The sequence below is a fragment of the Lithobates pipiens genome, unplaced genomic scaffold, assembly GCF_037356315.1.
Source record: "Lithobates pipiens isolate NorthernLeopardFrog02 unplaced genomic scaffold, aLitPip1_a1.2 Scaffold_3, whole genome shotgun sequence".
NCBI lineage: Eukaryota > Metazoa > Chordata > Amphibia > Anura > Ranidae > Lithobates > Lithobates pipiens.
In genome coordinates, this window is record NW_027507790.1 from 161,921,051 (window position 1) to 161,940,935 (window position 19,885).

At 42.4% G+C, this 19,885-nt stretch overlaps 1 protein-coding gene across 1 annotated transcript in view; it reads left to right on the top strand.

Moving 5' to 3' along the window:
• The window catches only part of EDIL3 (EGF like and discoidin domains 3), a 976,894-nt gene that overhangs the window by 237,731 nt on the left and 719,278 nt on the right, over nt 1–19,885 (top strand). The window contains exon 2 of the mRNA XM_077462438.1: nt 10,701–10,829. Coding sequence (XP_077318564.1) covers nt 10,701–10,829 — 129 coding nt within the window. The remainder of the gene's footprint in view (nt 1–10,700; nt 10,830–19,885) is intronic.

Here is a 19,885-nt window from a genome sequence, read left to right on the forward strand (position 1 = left end):
GAGTGGTATAGTCTATAGTATTAGGGCATTCTTTTATTTCCAGTTAATTATACATATATATTGTTGCTCCAGTTAGATGGGTGACTGAAATGCTTGTAATTTGGCATCTCAATATACTCTTTAATGTATCTTTGGGGATGCTTTTATTGCATGAATTTTTATCTATGTATAAATAAAAAGGATTTTTTATAGAAAAATGTATTTGTTGCATGTGTGGTGCCTTAAAAATCCTTCCATGTGTATAATACATTTTTTTTAAATATGATAATTGAGGATGTGGCACTTTAGGAGTAAGTAACACATTCAGTTCAGGGATCAGTGGTAAGTAATATAGGTTCAAGGGTCAGGAGTAATACAGAGTGCATGGGCCAATAGTAAGTATCCCATAGAGTTCAAAAGTCAGAAGTATTAATGCAGAGATAAGATGTCAGGAATAAGTAATGAAGAATGTAGTGATCAGAATGTAGTGGTCAGGAGTAAGTGACATGCAGTACAGGGTTCAGGAGTAGGTACTGCAGAGCTCAGGGGTCAGTAGTAAGTAACACAGACTTCCATGATCAGGAGTAAGTAATGTGGAGTTCAGATGACAGAGTAATAAGCAATGCATAGTGAAGAGGTCAGACTATTAAATAACAATAACAAGGGTGTGGGGGTCAGAAAAGCCCATACAGTGTGTCAGTGCAGGAGAGTGTATTACATGTTGTTAGTTTGGATTGTATCCCTGCTTCCTCTGGCCCAGTGTTGACAATTGCTGAAGGTCAAGTGATTGGAAGGCCCAAATGAGCAGAGACCTCTGAGTTTAGATGCCATTTCTACACCATGAAACAGGTCCCCCTGGCAACAGCCAAGCCCCATCCCCTCTGCCATATTACCAGAGCCCCAAACTTTGGACTGGAGTGTGGTCCATCGAAAATTCTACTATAAAGCTTTTAGCAAAGTCTACTGTGGAGCTCAAGAGGGAAAAAAAATGCTAAGAAGGGGAGGCTTTCCATAATTTGAATGAACTACAATAATCGAAGCTTATTCTTTTGCGGGGACATTCGTGGCATTGAGTATTTTTGTGTCTGCTGCAAATTGACATACACGTTTTAATATGTATTAAAATGATTAAAGTACCTTTTCTCACGCATAAGATAAGATAAAGCTGAGTGCACACCATATTGTACAGCTACCGGGGCACTTTACTGCTCCTGCAGCTGCTCATTGACGGCTGCAATAGGGGGGAATGTGGTGCAGGATTATGTGTATCACATGGCTCCCTTTTAAGTGAAGTATCACGTACCTTCTAGTAGCGAGCCCGGATTGCGGAGAGAGGCCTCCTTTACGACTCCCACTACCGGTTTCCTGGCAATGTAACAGGGAACACAGGAGTAAGGAGGGGTACAGGTGCCTGGCAGGATCAACAGATGGGTAGGATGGGTAGGCGAGGTTCAGTGGAGCAGGTAATCACAGTGAAGGGATCAGCAGGTAGTTTATAGCAGATACACAGTTCAAAGGAGCAGGTAACTTGGCAATAAACAGTGCAGGAAAGCAGGCCACTTGTAGCAGGTGAACAGTGTAATATACACAAGTGCTTGCAGCAGATAAACAGTCAATATAAGCAGGCACTAGGAGCAGATGGACAGTGCAATACTAGCAGGTTACTTGTAGCAGATGACACAGTTCAGTATAAGCAGGTGACTTGCAGCAGATAGGTAGTTCAATAAGAGCAGGCACTTATAGCAGATGAACAGTTCAATACTAACAGATTACTTGTAGCAGATGACACAGTTCAGTATAAGCAGGTGACTTGCAGCAGATAGGTAGTTCAATATGAGCAGGCACTTATAGCAGATGAACAGTTCAATACTAACAGATCACTTGTAGCAGATGACACAGTTCAGTAAAAGCAGGTGACTTGCAGTAGATAGGTAGTTCAATATGAGCAGGCACTTATAGCAGATGAACAGTTCAGTATAAGCAGGTTACCCTTTTAGCAGACGGATGGTCAGAGCAAGCCGGATCGGATACCAGACAGGAACGAAGTACAAGGGAACAGGCAGGAGAATAGTCACAACAAGCCGAGGTCGGGTGCAGGCGGATAGCAGATAGGTCACAGGCAGGCCGGGTCAAACAGGAACAAACGATACGGATCAGGTCTCACAGATATAACGCTGTAGAGCAGACAGCAAAGACTGTTGGCAAGAGGCTGGTTTAAATAGGCCGTTTGGCGCCAATACGGACGCACGCGCGCGACCGTGCGCATGCCCGCGCACGCGCACCTGTGTACGAACGTAAGGGCGTTCGTACGATCGTGCGTACCCGCGACGATCGTACATCAGAAGACCTGGAGGACAATCTCTTCGTGAGATTTTCAGGACATTGCCCCCCCCCCCCCAAGGGGCAGCCTCCGGATGCCCTTTCGGGCAAACTTTTCAGGATGGGCCCTTTTAAAGGATCGAATCAAGTTTTTCACATGAATGTTGTCCTCAGGCTCCCAGGAGTTCTCTTCAGGACAATATCCTTTCCATTTGATTAAGAACTGGTTCTGGTTTCCTCTTCTTCTGGATTTTAGGATGGCTTCAATTTCAAATTCTTCTTCACCATCAACCAAGATCGGATCAGGAGGAGTGGTTTTTCGGTTAGGAAATGGATTGGGAGTGAAAGGTTTCAATAAGGATACATGGAATACCGGATGAACCTTTAGTGAGTCTGGAAGTTCTAGTTCAAAAGCAACTTCGTTAATCTTCCTTTTGACTGAGAAAGGTCCTAAAAACTTGGGACCTAGTTTCCTTGAAGGACACGCCATTTTCAAGTTTACCGTGGATAGCCACACCAAATCACCAGGTACCAGTACTAACTCTCCTCGTCTCTTCCTGTCAAAGGTTGCCTTGTTGTGCTCTTGAGTTTTAGTCATTGTTTCTTGTAGAAGTTTGTTGTTGGTTGAAAAAAAGTTCATCTTTTCCTGGACCGCAGGTACTGAACATTCAGGAAGGGAGTTGGGTAAAAACGAAGGGTGGAAGCCATAATTGGCAAAAAAGGGTGTCTGTTTGATAGCGGAATGGAGAGAATTATTATACGCAAATTCAGCTACTGGAAGTAGGGAGATCCAATCATCTTGTGCGAAAGAGGAAAAACAGCGTAAATATTGTTCGAGAGTTTGGTTTGTCCTCTCAGTCTGCCCATTGGACTGAGGATGATAAGCGGATGAGAAAGATAGCTCAATATTCAAGGCCTTGCAGAGGGACTTCCAGAATCGAGAGGTGAACTGTACTCCTCGATCTGAAACTATATTGGCTGGTACCCCATGGAGCCTAATTATTTCTTTGATAAACACTTGTGCAGTTTCAGAGGCTGTAGGGGTACCCTTCATGGGAATAAAATGTGCCATCTTTGACAGACGATCGACCACCACCAAGATAGTGGTATGATCGTCTGCCGGAGGCAATTCAACAATGAAGTCTAGAGACAGCATTTTCCATGGCCTGTCCGGAACAGACAACGGTTTAAGGAGGCCCCAGGCCTTGGTTTTACAGTTCTTACTCCTAATGCACGTAGTGCAGGTGTTCACGTATTTCCTGCAATCCTCCCGTAACTGAGGCCACCAAAAAGTACGCTGTACCAAATCAATGGTTCTAGTGATACCAAAATGTCCGGCGAGTGCGTGGTCATGACACAGCTCTAGAACAGATACCCGCAGAGTTTCGGGGATGTAGATCTTGTCTTTATACCACAGTAACCCACCTCTGGTTTGTAGTTCTGGTTCTGAGAAGGGTCTTTGTCCCATGGAGGCTTGTCTAAGCCGAGAGAGAAGATCTTCCTGAAGCAGAAGGAAATTCCCAGGAGCGAGAATGGTATCCGGAGGAGAATTCTCCTGGGACTTGTGGAACATCCGTGACAAGGCATCTGGTTTTATATTCTTAGACCCTGGGCGATACGTCACATGGAAAGAGAACCGGGAGAAGAAGAGTGCCCACCTGGCTTGTCTTGGTTTTAGTCTTTTTGCAGATCTTAAGTACTCCAGGTTTTTGTGATCTGTAAATATTAGAATTGGATGAGAAGCTCCTTCCAACAAATAACGCCACTCTTCTAATGCGGATTTAATGGCCAACAGATCCCGGTCTCCGACATCGTGATTTTTCTCGGCTGCAGATAACTTACGTGAAAAGAAAGCCACAGGATGAAGCAGGGCCTTAGTTCCTTGTCTTTGGGATAATATAGCTCCTACGGCGATTTCGGATGCATCCACTTCTAAAACAAATGGCAGGGAGGAATCTGGATGTCTTAAAATAGGAGCGGAGGTGAAAAGTCCCTTGAGAGTCTCGAATGCTTTTTGAGCTTCAGAGGTCCAATGAAAAAGGGTTCCTTGTCTAGTTAGTTGTGTGATGGGTGCAACAATAGCTGAGAAACCTTTAATAAATTTGCGGTAGAAATTGGCGAATCCAATAAAACGTTGGATTCCTTTCCTGTCTACAGGAGTCGGCCAGTCCAAAATCGCAGCAATCTTCTGGGGGTCCATTTTTATACCCTTACTAGAGATGATCAACCCCAGGAATGGTATACTTTCCTGTTCGAACAAACACTTGTCTGCTTTTGCATATAGTCCGTGTTGGCGGAGCCGACCCAACACGCTTTTGACGTGCTTGCGAGGGGCTTCAAGGGAGGAAGAAAAAATCAAAATATCATCTAAATAAACGACAGCAAATAAGTCCAGAAAGTCCCGGAGCACATCATTGATAAAGTATTGGAAAGTGGCGGGGGCATTACACAAACCGAAGGGCATCACCAAATACTCGAAGTGTCCGAATCGGGTACGGAAAGCAGTCTTCCACTCATCTCCGGCCTTGATACGGATCAAGTTGTAAGCCCCACGGAGATCGAGTTTAGTGAACACCGTAGCAATTCCCAGTCTTTGGAATAACTCTGGAAAAAGAGGGAGAGGGTACCGGTTCTTTATAGTGATGTTGTTTAATTCACGGTAGTCTACGCAGGGTCGGAGAGTGTGGTCCTTTTTCTCAACAAAGAAAATACCTGCACCTGCTGGGGACGTAGACGGGCGAATGAACCCCTTCTTTAAATTTTCTTCGAGGTATTCTTTGAGTTTCTCCTGCTCTACCTCTGTTAAGGGAAAAACCCTTCCAAACGGAATCTTGGCTCCAGGAAGTAACTCAATGGGGCAGTCATAAGCCCGGTGGGGCGGGAGCACCTCTGCCTTTTGTTTACTGAACACGTCCAAAAATTCATGGTAGACTTCGGGAATGGCTTGACGTAAATCGATCTCTGAGTCAATAGATAATAAAGTTGCTGGTCTCAGAGAACCGGATGAACCACAGAACTTCTGGCAATACGGTGAAGAAAAGGTAATTTCTCCTGTAGTCCAATTTATGGTTGGATTGTGAGCCTGTAGCCAGGGCATCCCAAGGATTACAGGAAAAAGAGGGGAGGAGATAATGTCCATCCGGAGAAGTTCTCGATGAGAACCAGAGATAACAGTAGGTAGAGGTGCAGTTTCTCGAGTTACAGGACCAGATTTAATAGCGGAGCCATCAGCCAAATGAATAGAGAGTCCACGGGTCTTAGGTAGGAGAGGAATCTGATGTTGGGCAGCAAAGGATGAATCCATAAAACAGCTGCATGCCCCGGAATCAATAATGGCGGGTGTCTGTAAAGTCTTTCCTGGGACCTGAAAGGAGACAGAAATGATAAGGTGAGATGGAAACTTTATTAAAGAGTCTGGGAGATCAGGAGGCATGGATGGACACTTACGAAGTTTTATTGGACAGTTCCTGACGTAATGTCCAGATTCCCCGCAATAGAGACATAAGTTATTATTCCGCCGACGTTGACGTTCTTCGGGGGTAAGAGATGGCCGCAAGACTCCAAGTTGCATTGGCTCAGGTGTGTCAGACGTGGATCGGGTGGCAGGTGCTGGATGTAAATGGCTTGGGGCCTTTGGAAGCATCCAGGTTGGACGAGAGAAACCAGTGGCCCTCTCAGCTCTCCTCTCTCTCAGACGACGATCGATCTGTATCGCCAAGTCAATTAATGCGTTTAATGTCTGTGGAACACCGACTCTAGCAAGCTCATCCTTCAAAGAATCAGAGAGTCCCATGCGGAACTGATGGCGAAGGGCAGCATCATTCCAGTTCGTATCCGCACCCCATCGCCTGAACTCGGCCACATAATCTTCCACCGCCCTTCGTCCCTGCTGGAGGGTCCGCAAAGCGGTTTCTGCAGTTGCTGAAAGTTGAGGATCTTCATACAATTGAGCCATAGCATCAAAAAAGGTAGAAAGATTAGTCAACGCTGCGTCCTTGTTTTCTAACAGGCGGTGGGCCCAGGTCTGGGGGTCTCCAGAGAGTAGAGACACCACAAAACCCACCTTGGTAGCCTCTAAAGAGAAGGTCCGTGGTTGGAGGGCAAAATATAATTCGCAGGAGTTGCGGAAGGCCCTGAAGCCACTGCGATTCCCAGAAAATCGCTCGGGTGTGAGAACTTTAGGTTCTGGTGGTAACATCACAACTGTAGGTGTTGGACCTGCTTTAGCTGAAGAAACTGATGGTTGAGGGTCCCCCAAGGATCCGGAGGGGTTGGAAAGAGCAATTACCCGTTCCTCCAGCCGAGTGTAGCCTTGTTGAAGGCCCTTAACTGCCTCAGACAGTCCTGCCAGGTGTTGACAAAGTTCTTCCATGGCGGAGGCTCCCTGCTCGGGCTCAGACATTGGGCTGTCTGCTACTATCACGTACCTTCTAGTAGCGAGCCCGGATTGCGGAGAGAGGCCTCCTTTACGACTCCCACTACCGGTTTCCTGGCAATGTAACAGGGAACACAGGAGTAAGGAGGGGTACAGGTGCCTGGCAGGATCAACAGATGGGTAGGATGGGTAGGCGAGGTTCAGTGGAGCAGGTAATCACAGTGAAGGGATCAGCAGGTAGTTTATAGCAGATACACAGTTCAAAGGAGCAGGTAACTTGGCAATAAGCAGTGCAGGAAAGCAGGCCACTTGTAGCAGGTGAACAGTGTAATATACACAAGTGCTTGCAGCAGATAAACAGTCAATATAAGCAGGCACTAGGAGCAGATGGACAGTGCAATACTAGCAGGTTACTTGTAGCAGATGACACAGTTCAGTATAAGCAGGTGACTTGCAGCAGATAGGTAGTTCAATAAGAGCAGGCACTTATAGCAGATGAACAGTTCAATACTAACAGATTACTTGTAGCAGATGACACAGTTCAGTATAAGCAGGTGACTTGCAGCAGATAGGTAGTTCAATATGAGCAGGCACTTATAGCAGATGAACAGTTCAATACTAACAGATCACTTGTAGCAGATGACACAGTTCAGTAAAAGCAGGTGACTTGCAGTAGATAGGTAGTTCAATATGAGCAGGCACTTATAGCAGATGAACAGTTCAATATAAGCAGGTTACCCTTTTAGCAGACGGATGGTCAGAGCAAGCCGGATCGGATACCAGACAGGAACGAAGTACAAGGGAACAGGCAGGAGAATAGTCACAACAAGCCAAGGTCGGGTGCAGGCGGATAGCAGATAGGTCACAGGCAGGCCGGGTCAAACAGGAACAAACGATACGGATCAGGTCTCACAGATATAACGCTGTAGAGCAGACAGCAAAGACTGTTGGCAAGAGGCTGGTTTAAATAGGCAGTTTGGCGCCAATACGGACGCACGCACGCGACCGTGCGCGTGCCCGCGCACGCGCACCTGTGTACGAACGTAAAGGGCGTTCGTACGATCGTGCGTACCCGCGACGATCGTACATCAGAAGACCTGGAGGACAATCTCTTCGTGAGATTTTCATGACATGAAGTGTACAAAATATACACTTCATTCATGGTAATGTATATGCTGCTCTTCTGTACAGTGCCATGCAATTTGGCACGGTGCACTGCAATAAAATGCAGCATTTTTGTATTTTATCGCAACACGCTGCAGCACAGACCTAGGCGGCCTTGTAGTGTGAATGGGACACATAGAAAACAATTGTTTCCTGTGTGTCCTTGTGTTGACAGATGTTCTACAAAGCAGTACAATGCTTGTCACCGCACATAGTGTGAATTAGCCCTTAATGTCTGATTACTGTTATGTTGTCTGAAAAGAACATTTTGTTGTATGAAAATTAATAGATAAGGCATTGCAATAAAATACACAAGATATGTGCTCCATACTGCACTGAGAGACATAACAGATGCCTATTCAGTTCTTGCTATGTTGGCAGCAACTAAACACTTAAGCAACTGTTTGAAGATGGAAGACAATGTGTCTGACAGCTGAATTTATTGCAATTGCACATATTTTCGCTCTGGTACAGTCAAAGTCTAGAATGTTTGTTTAGACTTTAGTTTGATATTATGTTTATAGTGATCTTGTTGGTGGGGGATGAATTTCCAATGTAGAATGAACTTACTGGTATAATTACTGGTATAATTTGAATTGGACCAATGAATACTAAAACAGTTTTTCCCTCTCTTCTTATTACCAGATACAATTTTTTAAATGGACATATGCGCCACGCTGTTTTTTTTTTTTCAAAACAGCCACGCTGTTTTAACATTTTACGGCACTGTATGGTCCAAATAAAGAAAAGACTTGCAGTCTTCAATCTCGTGCAATTAGGCTCTGTATCTTTTTATACTTGAAATGGTTATTAGTACAAACCTACACTGGGAGAGCTATATAGATTGCTATTGCCAATCTCATAATCTAAAAATGTTAGTTGCCTTGTTCTAATGATGATCCAAGACTTTATTACCTTCTGATTCACTGGCATGGAAAGAAAATGTTCTGATTTAAATGAGTTCTGATATCACTCATTGACTCCCTATTCCAGGTCAGTGACTCACTGTCACAGCCAACAGACAGCCAAGTAAATCAGAGGAAACAAATTCGACACCATGTGCTGTGGTTAAAAACAGTGCAACAGTGTGGATTACAGAACAGGGTAGAAAATTCTGCTGCAAAGTTACAGACCATGAGCGACCTTAAGTCCAATGATGGTTCTTACTTCCTTGTGAAAACCCAAGCATGTGTCTGTGTCCCTAATCCCTCACCTTCCCCGTCCTTTAACTATCTGTAGATTCTCAACTGGATGTGTTTGCGGTATTCAAATTCCCTTTTTTAGGTCTACTTTAAGTTGTGCCTTTAGTTATATTTGAATAATAGCAATATATTTATATGCTATAGCAATACATGACTTTTCCATCAAAATCAACAATGCAACCATCAGGCCCTCCCCTCACGCCAGGGTACTAGGTGTAATCCTAAACTCTGACTTGTCATTTCAGCCCCAAGTCCAATCGTTGTCAAAGGTTTGTAGATTTCACCTCTGTAACATCTCTAAAATTCGCCCCTTTTTAACAATTAAAACTACCAAGATCCTCATTCACTCCCTTGTTATATCTCGCCTTGACTATTGCAACTCCCTTCTCATTGGCCTGCCTCTCCATAGGCTATCTCCTCTTCAGTCTATCATGAATGCTGCTGCCAGACTTATCCACCTTACCAACCGCTCAGTGTCTGCCAACCCTCTCCTCCAATCCCTACACTGGCTCCCAATCACCCAGCGAATTAAATTCAAAATACTAACCACCACATACAAAGCCATTCACAACTCTGCCCCGAGCTACATCACCAATCTTGTCTCCAAATATCACCCAAACCGTCCCCTCCGTTCTTCTCAAGACCTCCTACTCTCAAGCTCTCTCGTCTCCTCCTCCCACACTCGTCTCCAGGATTTCTCCAGAGCCTCTCCAATCCTCTGGAACTCGCTACCTCCACCGGTCCGGCTATCCCCTACTCTTGCTACCTTCAGACAATCCCTGAAAACTCATCTATTCAGGGAAGCCTATCACGTCTCAAACTAATCTCCTACCACTTCCATAAACTCATTCCCAACAGTTATAACCTTCTGTACCACCTGCCCCACCCTTTTAGATTGTAAGCTCTTCTGAGCAGGGTCCTCTTAATCCTTTTGTATTTAATTGTATTGTAACTGTATTGTCTCCCTTTTATATTGTAAAGCGCTGCGTAAATTGCTGGCGCTATATAAATCCTGAATAATAATAATAATAATACAGTACTGCAAAAATTATAATGCAGCAATTGACAAATGTAATTTGATTAATAGTTTCACTGTCCACAACGAAAAAACACAAATATATACAATACTTTAAGTGTACTAATTATTTTGGCAGTACCATACCTTTAGTACAAAAGACTGCAGGACCAGATATGACGGAACACGCCTAACTAACTTGACTTTAAAGGCTCAACATGGAAGATGACAATTGAATAAAATAATTGTACAAAATTCATAAAAACAGAGGCATATAAGCTTAAAATTGATCCAGATCAATAAAACCAGGCCTGTATGTTTGGTATAGTATTTTGAAGAATTTGTATTTATCCTAGGTGTTAGCAGCATATGTTTTTCTTAAAGGAGGTTGTGAAAGTGTAGGAGTCCTTGTCACCACACCTACAGTGAAAAGTCATTTTCTAGCAAGATATTTTCTAAATATAGAGCTGCCTATATACGTTGTAGCAGCACCCTCCGGTTTATTTTAGAAGTGACTGTCTAGCTGATATGTTTTCTGCTTTTTAATGTTCATTTTGTTGAGAAATGTGGAATGACTTGGATTATGTCTACTGGTGACTGTGTGGATGTGTCATTAATTGCATTTTTTTCTATTTTTGACTGGCAGGGGATGTGTGTGAGCCCAACCCATGTGAAAACGGAGGAATATGTTTATCGGGCTTGTCTGATGAAACCTATACATGTGAGTGCCCAGTCGGCTTCAACGATCCCAACTGTTCTAGTGTTGTGGAGGTTGGTAAGTGCAAGTTTAACATATCATTGATGCTTTGGTTTGATCAAATTAGGCTCATTAATTGCATTTTAATAAGACCTTTTGGAAGATAATTAAAATTGAATTTCTTTTTAATATAATAAAGAAGGGTTGGGGTATGTTTGCATCCCAGCTGGTGTGATCTAACCTTACTATGTGTCCTGATGACCAATGTCACCGGAAGAAAAAGTAAGAGAGAATCCAACATTTTATGGTTGTTACCAAAAAAAATAAAAAGAGCAGCGGAGATGTCTTTGAATGGGGAAAGCTGTGCTTCTGTCAGGTTCAGGATTTCCCCTTTATCCTTGACATTGACACGTAAAAATAAAAACTTGATGGTGTTTTTATACTTTCCCACTCCATCCAGCACTAAAAAAGATTTTCGCTAATGTTTCACCTTAACATTTTTTTATCTGTGTTCTCACATACATAGCTTTGGTAATTCTAAGGAAGATTCTACAGAGATTGTACAGTCAGATTGTAATATATATGCATGACCAGCTTTATGCATACCACATTGATATAAAGTGTATTTATATGAATTTTATTCATGATAATTTTGCCTTATTTATTGGACAGTTTTCTGCTGAAATAGTTCATAACCTTATTCTTAAGGTAAATGAAAGAAATAATTTGTTATTACGTGTAAATTAGCATTATGGATTACTCTATCAATTGAACAAATGCAAAGATGAAAGATCATCATCCTTATAAAATGAATCATAACATGGGTTTTGAGAACCTTACTAGACAAAATAAAAAAGAAAAGTTTTAGAAAATGCAAAAAATTCATGAGGTTGTATATGTACTTTTGATGTTTGCCACGTTTAATATCTTCCTTACACTTTTTTTTTTTCATATTTATTCTGTAGTTTAAATGTTTCCCAAAATATATTTGAGGGCTCTGGGCATTATGTCTGAAAATGGATAGTGGGAAAATTATAATGGAATAATCTTCCTCTGCTTTAAAATAGATGAAAGTTAGATATCATATAGAAAGCTCATTCCCAAAACCATAAACAAGGACCTGGACAGTATTCCAAGGTGGCCAATGAAATTGTTTTATATTTCAGCAATATGATTTATTTTTGAAGTTATGGTAGTTGTAGGTTGAACACTTGTAAGGGATTTCCCTTTTCTCAAAATGTATATCTCAGCGATCCTCCATGATCATCTCCAGGGTTCAAATAGTGAATATATGTGGAGGATGAATAGTAACTGTTATTCTCCTTTTGTTTGTGAAAAAGGTATTGTCAAATGACTACTCATATTCAGATTTCACAGTATGTCAGAGAAATTTCACAAGAAGTAATAAGCTAATAACAAATAGAAATGCACTTGATTGCTCCGCTTTTCTCAATCACACTGAAAAATGCCACAAGCAGTGCTTGAATTACTATATAAAGTTTTGTGTGTCCGCACTGACTGAATTGAGCCAGTCTGTCACAGGATTTGGTAAACCCACTGTGGCACCAGTGGTTTCAATTGACTAGCAGGCAGAAAAAGAAGCTAGAGCAATGTAAGGCCTCAGACAGATTGTCAAAGCAAACAGCAGACAGTTGCAAAGTCAGTGGGTTGATGGTAAAGCCAGGTACACATGGGCCAAATGTCGGGATACATCGGCAGGTTAAAAAAACGGCCGACATTTGACCCTTATGTATGTCAGTCTGTCTGACAGAAAACCAGCAGCCATCTGAATCCTTAACAGCGCTCTCAGCCAATGGCAGAGTGTGTTGTTTGGAGTGTTCTGGTGGGGGGGGGGGGGGGGGGGGTCACCCTGTCAGAGCACAATAGATCAGCAGGGAAATCACTGTACTTATGTCACATAGTGCGTACAGGTGTTTCGACCAGAGCCAACAATTTTTTTTGTCCAACCCGCCAGTTTGGACGAAAAAAAAACTTAAGATTGAGCAAAAACAATCAAATCCTAAACCAGTCCAGATCCCAGACAAATTTTCATCCAAACCGCCAGTTTGGACGAAAAAAAACAAAACTTAAGATCGAGCAAAAACAATCCAATCCTAAACCAGTCCAGATCCCAGACAAATTGTAGCAGACATAATAGGTTTATTATCAAAATAAGCACAGCAAAAGCAAGATACATATGCAGTTTACCAGGGCATATGCAAACAGTCTAAGCAGAGATCAGGCCCAGGATGAATGTCCAGTAGCCTGCTTACATTTCTTGAAAAGGGCAAGGGCGTGCTGCCAACACCAGGGCTGTGAGTAATGACAAGCAGATGGAAAAGCCTCAAAGATAAACTCTGGGCAACATATAACATCTTTAAACCCCCCCCCCCCCCGTCCTTGTTGTTTTTAAAATGCAAAATAGATTTTCTCACACAACTGTTGTTTTGTTAGATAATCCTAGCATTATTCCATGTAACATAATCAAAGGTCTTGAATCACAGGTCTGAGCTGCAGAAATAAGTGGTAGGAGTTGGCAGGGCACCCTACATGGCGTCCAGTTCTCTGCCAGATTACTCTAAAGAGCCCCTGTGGCCAAACAGGGTCCGGATGGAATAAACTTAAATTTATGACAAAATTTGATTTTATTGGATTTCTTTTAAAATATAAAAAAGAAAATATTGTTTTTTTTTCCAAATTTCCGCTATTTTTGCGCTTATATCGCAAAAAATAAAAAACTGAGTCGTGAATAAATAACACCAAAATAAAGCTCTATTTGTGCGAACATAATGATAAAAATTTCATTTGGGTACAGTGTAGCATGACCGCGCAATTGTCACTGAAAGCGCTAGAGCGATGAAAGCTGAAAATAGGGCTGGGAAGGAAGGGGGCGAAAGTGCCCTGTATTGAAGTGGTTAAAGTTGATCATTACATAATTCTAGTATCAAAATTTTTTGGGTGTCTACTGACAGTTTTCAATTATCATTTTACCATGAAATAGAAAGAGAAGGATGGAGTCATGTCACATATCTTACCAATAACCAACTTACAGCTAAAGTGAAATTTCACTGGAGCAACATCTCCTCTCATGTGTGTAATAGTTTCATTTTTGCCTGTCAGGATTTTTTTCTTTCTGTTTTTGAGGTGACTTGTTAATGTTAATTGAAATTGAAAATATACCTATAATAATTTATAATGCTATCAGATTTCTGATGTTAGTATTTCATACGAACTGCAGCAGAGTCCTTAATGAATAATGGCTACCTGTTATTTTTCTCTTAACCGACTTACATTGTAACTAGCTCCAACAATGCATTCATAAGTCTGTTATTTACACTTGAACGCCACTTATATATCATTTCAATGACTCCCACATATATTAACAGTAATTAGGGGACATGGAGATGCGTTAAGAAGCGATGAGTGAATCAGGCAAAGCTTGGTTTGCAGGAGGTTTTGCAAACCCAGTGTGAAGTCTTCAAGCATTGAACATAGCTCTGAATACTATTTAAGTCAACAGGAAATCTTGCTTGATTTTATCGCATTTTCCAAAGCTAATTTGTAAGCTTTTGTTAAAAATCAGCATGGGTAGCTGGGTACTACCACGGGGATGTGTAGCAATGCAAAAAAATGCAAAAATATATACTGTATATACTGTTCAGCAGGGAGAGGGTCTTTTAATAAAGCTTAAAGGACAACATAATCTAAATCATCTAAATAACCTGCTTGATGGATGCCTTAAAGCTGCACATGAAGATATGAAACAGTACAAGTTAAAAAAAGTACTACTGCTACAAAATGTCAGATCCCCGGGCAACTGATTTTGGAAAAAAAAACGGCCTGAATTCTAGGTTACGTCATATTTGGTCAATGACGTCACACAAGATCCCTACTGCTAAAAAATAACTGATCCCCAGCTGGTTTGTTTACAAACATCAGCTGGCCAGAGATCTGTCATTTTTCTGCTGTAGTGCTATCACCAGGAAATGACAGATCCCCAGAAGGTTGCTGTTTGTAAATAAACCAGGTGGGAAAGCTGGGTGATGTAACTGACTAAATATGGTCATGGCCATAATAAAGGGGGCCTCCACATATCCACCTCTCCTAAAAATAATGAATGCTTGGTACATTAGTACTACTTTCTTTCATTCTAAAGCAGTTGTAAACCGTGGATTTTCAAAAAAAAAAAAAAAAAAAACTGAAAGGCAATGGCATAATATGCTAGTATGCATCACATACTAGAACATTATGAAATATTCACGTTGGACCTTTCTTCCGGGATCACAAGCTCCGGTTGGAGCCGCGTTGACAATACTTCCGTGCATGCACATGGGAGCCCTCAGTTGCGGCATTAAGCTTTTCTGAAGTTTTGGCAAGGTATGCCGGACCTTCAGAGTGCACGTGCCAGTGATGTCACTGGCTGCATGCAGGGTGAATATCTCCTAACTTTTGCACGTATAGGAGATATTCATTTTACCATGTTTCCCCGAAAATAAGGCCTAGTAAAGTCCTTGTAAAAATATATAATCCGTTTTGTAAAAATATTATGTAACGTCCAGTGTGTCTCCTTTTGTAACTTTATTGTGGAAAATTACTTATTTACAGCGCCGCCGGGCACTCACGTGACCCACCAGAGATCTTCTCCTTTCCTCCCGACTAACGTCAGTGGCCCCTCCCTCTGCAGTGCTCGGAGCAGGGCTGATGTTAGTGGGGGTCTTGGCCCTTCCTTTGGCAGTGCTCAGAGCGGGTAATCACGTGAGACGTCCGGTGGCGCTGTAAATAAGGTATTCGACTATAAAGTTACACAAGGAGACACACTTGACACTATACATTCTTTTTACAAAACATATTAACAATTTTTGCACTGACTTTAACCACTTCAGCCCCAGAAGGATTTACCTCCTTAATAACCAGGCCATTTTTTGTGATACGGCATTGCATCGTTTTAAATGATAATTGCGCAATCATTCAGTCATGCGACGTTGTACACAAACAAAATGTATGTATTTTTTTCCCACAAATAGAGCTTTCTTTTGGTGGTATTTGATCACCTCTGCCATTTATATTTTTTGCGCTATAAACAAAAAAAGACCAACAATTTTGAAAAAATTAAAAAAAGTTTAACTTTTTTTACTTTTTGCTATAATAAATATCCCCAAAAAAATGTCTTCTACAGTTTAGGCCAATATCTATTCTTCTACTTATTTTTGGTACCAGTGACATTTATACAGCGATCGGTGCTAAAAATAGCCACTGATTACTGTATAAATGACACTGGCAGGGAAGGAGTTAACACTAGGGGGCGATCAATAGGTTAAGTGTTCCCTAGGGAGGTTTTTCTAACTGTGAGGGGAGTGTATTGACTGGGAGTAGAGAGAGCTCGCTGTTCCTGATCACTAGGAACAGCAAATCTCTCTCTACTTTCCTGACAGAATGGCTCTCTGTGAAATGATCTCAGGTGGCCGGCGGACATTGCGGCCACCAGCCACGCGCATCAGCTCTGGCACCTGATATTGCTCTTAAAGTGCCCGACGTACACCTATGACGATTCACACAGCTGTGCCAACCTACCACAGTATAATAACGATGGCTGGTCATCAAGCAGCTAAGGTTTATTTTTGGTTTATTAAGGTTTATTAAAGTTCTCACAATGATGACTCCTGTGCTGTCAGGACAAGGGGGCATAGATAAGACATCCCCTGAAAATCCCTAGTGTGTTTTTTGTAGCCAAAATTAATAAAAAACACTGTCATATTTTCAGGGAAACAAGGTTAGGTGGCTGAACTTGCCATTAATTGAATTGCTTTTTGTAGTGCTTATTGAGTAAGTGTCCAGAACATTACACTACCATCCTCATCAACTGTCACATTATGTTGTATATTGTCCAATATGTCATGAATATTTGAACTAATAACATTTGTAAAAAAATAAAAAATCTTCATTTTTATTAATTACTAGACCTTTGGGCACTTTGAAACCCTTTTAGTTATGTAAACGGTATCGGTTGGCTTTACTGGATATAAAAAAAGGTATATAGGGACTGATCTACTAAAGGGGTATTTTTCACTCTTGCCTGTTTACACACAAAACAATTAATCTGGTATAGGGGAATTTAAAAATTAGGAATTTTCCCTGAGCCTGACTGGATATTTGAAATCAACATAGTTTGATTAACCACTTTCAGACCGGACCATTTTGCTGGTCAATGACCAGAGGTCTTTTTACAATTTGGCACTGCGCTGCTTTAACTGGTAATTGCGCGGTCATGCAATGTTGTACCCAAACAAAATTTGCGTCCTTTTCTTCCCACAAATAGAGCTTTCTTTTGATGGTATTTGATTGCCTCTGCGATTTTTATTTTTTGCGATATAAACGTAAAAAGACCGCAAATTTTGAAAAAAAATGATATTTTCTACTTTTTGTTATTAGAAAAATCCAATAAACTCAATTTTAGTCATACATTTAGGCCAAAATGTATTCAGCCACATGTCTTTGGTAAAAAAAAGTCAATAACTGTATATTTATTGGTTTGCGCAAAAGTTGTCACATCTACAAACTAAGGTACGTTTTCTGGAATTTACGCAACTTTTAGTTTACGACTGCCTATCTCATTTCTTGAGGTGCTAAAATGGCAGGGCAGTACAAACCCCCCCCCCCCAAATGACCCCATTTTGGAAAGTAGACCCCCTAAGGAAATTGATAAGTGGCATGTTGAGCCCATTGAATATTTTATTTTTTTGCCTCAAGCGATTGAATAATGACAAAAAACATTTTTTTGTGAAATGACACCCCAAAATAAATTCTGCTGCTTCTCCTGAGTACAGGGATACCACATATGTGGGACTTTTTGGGAGCCTAGCCGCGTACGGGGCCCCGAAAACCAAGCACCGCCTTCAGGCTTTCTAAGGGCGTACATTTTTGATTTCACTTCTCACTACCTATTACAGTTTTGAAGGCCATAAAATGCCAAGATGGCACAAAACCCCCACAAATGACCCCATTTTAGAAAGTAGACACCCCAAGCTATTTGCTGAGAGGCATGTTGAGTCCATGGAATATTTTATATTTTGCCACAAGTTGCGGGAAAATTACAAACTTTAATTTTTTTTTTTTTTTTTTTCACAAAGTTGTCACTAAATTATATATTGCTCACATATGCCATGGGCATATGTGAAATGACACCCCAAAATAAATTCTGCTGCTCCTCCTGAGTACGGGGATACCACATATGTGGAACTTTTTGGGAGCCTAGCCGCGTACGGGGCCCCGAAAGCCAAGAACCGCCTTCAGGTTTTCTAAGGGCGCAAATATTTGACTTCACTCCTCACTACCTATTACAGTTTTGAAGGCCATAAAATGCCAAGATGGCACAAAACCCCCACAAATGACCCCATTTTAGAAAGTAGACACCCCAAGCTATTTGCTGAGAGGCATGTTGAGTCCATGGAATATTTTATATTTTGCCACAAGTTGCGGGAAAATTACAAACTTTTTATTTTATTTTATTTTTTCACAAAGTTGTCACTAAATGATATATTGCTCACGCATGCCATGGGCATATGTGAAATGACACACCAAAATAAATTCTGCTACTTCTCCTGAGTACGGGGATACCACATATGTGGGACTTTTTGGGAGCCTAGCCGCGTACGGGGCCCCGAAAACCAAGCACCGCCTTCAGACTTTCTAAGGGCGTTACAGTTTTGAAGGCCATAAAATGCCAAGATGGCACAACCCCCCCCCCCAAATGACCCCATGTTGGAAAGTAGACACCCCTAAATTTAGGGGTACACTAGTGAAACTAGGTAATAAATGGCGGGTGCCCTGAAACTATAAAAAAATAACTAACCAACCAGCGTCACCTGTAACAGTTATATGGTGATCACTGGTGAAAGGGTTAACTAGGGGGCAATCAGGGGGCTTTATGCGGTAGTATATGGGGGTCCCTGGCGCTATAAAAAGCTGCGGCGAACCTAAATACCTACCTGCCTAACTAGCAACACATGTGACACTAATACAGCGATCAGAAAAACGATCGCTTATTAGGCTGGGTTCACACTGGAGCGATGCGGGAACACCACGAATCCGCGGCGGGTTCCCGCATCGCATGCCTCCCGGCGGCAGTTCACACTGCCCTATGCGAACTGCTGGGAGTGTCAGTGAAATGTTAATGACACCCCCAGATCAGTTCGCATATCGCAGTGTGATCTGCAAACTCGGATCGCATGGTGTGAACACCCATGCGATCCAATTCTGCTGCGGACCAAAAAAAGGGTCCCGTGCGAATTTGCGGCGGGTGCGGCGCAAATTTAGCCATACTATCTGTATGGCTGAACTCAAATCGCACAGAGATCGGATGTGATTTGCACTGCAGTGCGGTGCGAATCACATCCGTTCTCATAAACCGCTGCAATGTGAACCCAGCCTTAGTGACACTGGCGATGGGGGGTGATCACAGGGTTAAACCTTTATTGGGGGGGTTAGGGGGGTACCCTAGAGCTAAAGGGGGCTAACCCTAACTGCCCTAACAGTTATTACAGTCACAAATGACACCAATGCAAAAAGAAAAAAAAAATGCTATTGGTGTCACTGTGACTGGGGGGGCAGGGGTGATTGGGGGGGTGATCGGGGGGTGAAGGGGGGGTGTGAGTGTGCCTGGCATGTTCTACTGTGAAGTGTCGTGTTGGTGCAACTCACCGATCCTCTCTCCTCGGTGCCGGAACGAAAAATACCGACACGGAGGAGAGATTACATCACTTCCTCTCCTGTGTTTACATTACAGGAGAGGAAGTGATGTCACGCCTCACTTCCATTCGTCAGGAGCGATCGAGAGGGGGTGGCCATGAATGAATGGCCGCCCCCTCATCCCGGATCGCTTCTGAACGAAAACCGACCGCCGCTGGCACCGGGGGGGGGGGCCCGATCGGGCCCCCCACCCGCGGGAAGGCAGGGACGTACATGTATGCCCATATGCCTGCCCGTGCCATTCTGTCGACGTACATCGTCGTGCGGCGGTCGGCAAGTGGTTAATACACATAAATGATATGCCATTCTGGAGTTTGCAATATTTCTAAGCTTTTGAATGTTGTTACGTATTTATTTCTAGATGCACATATATTACTTTTTTCATGGTA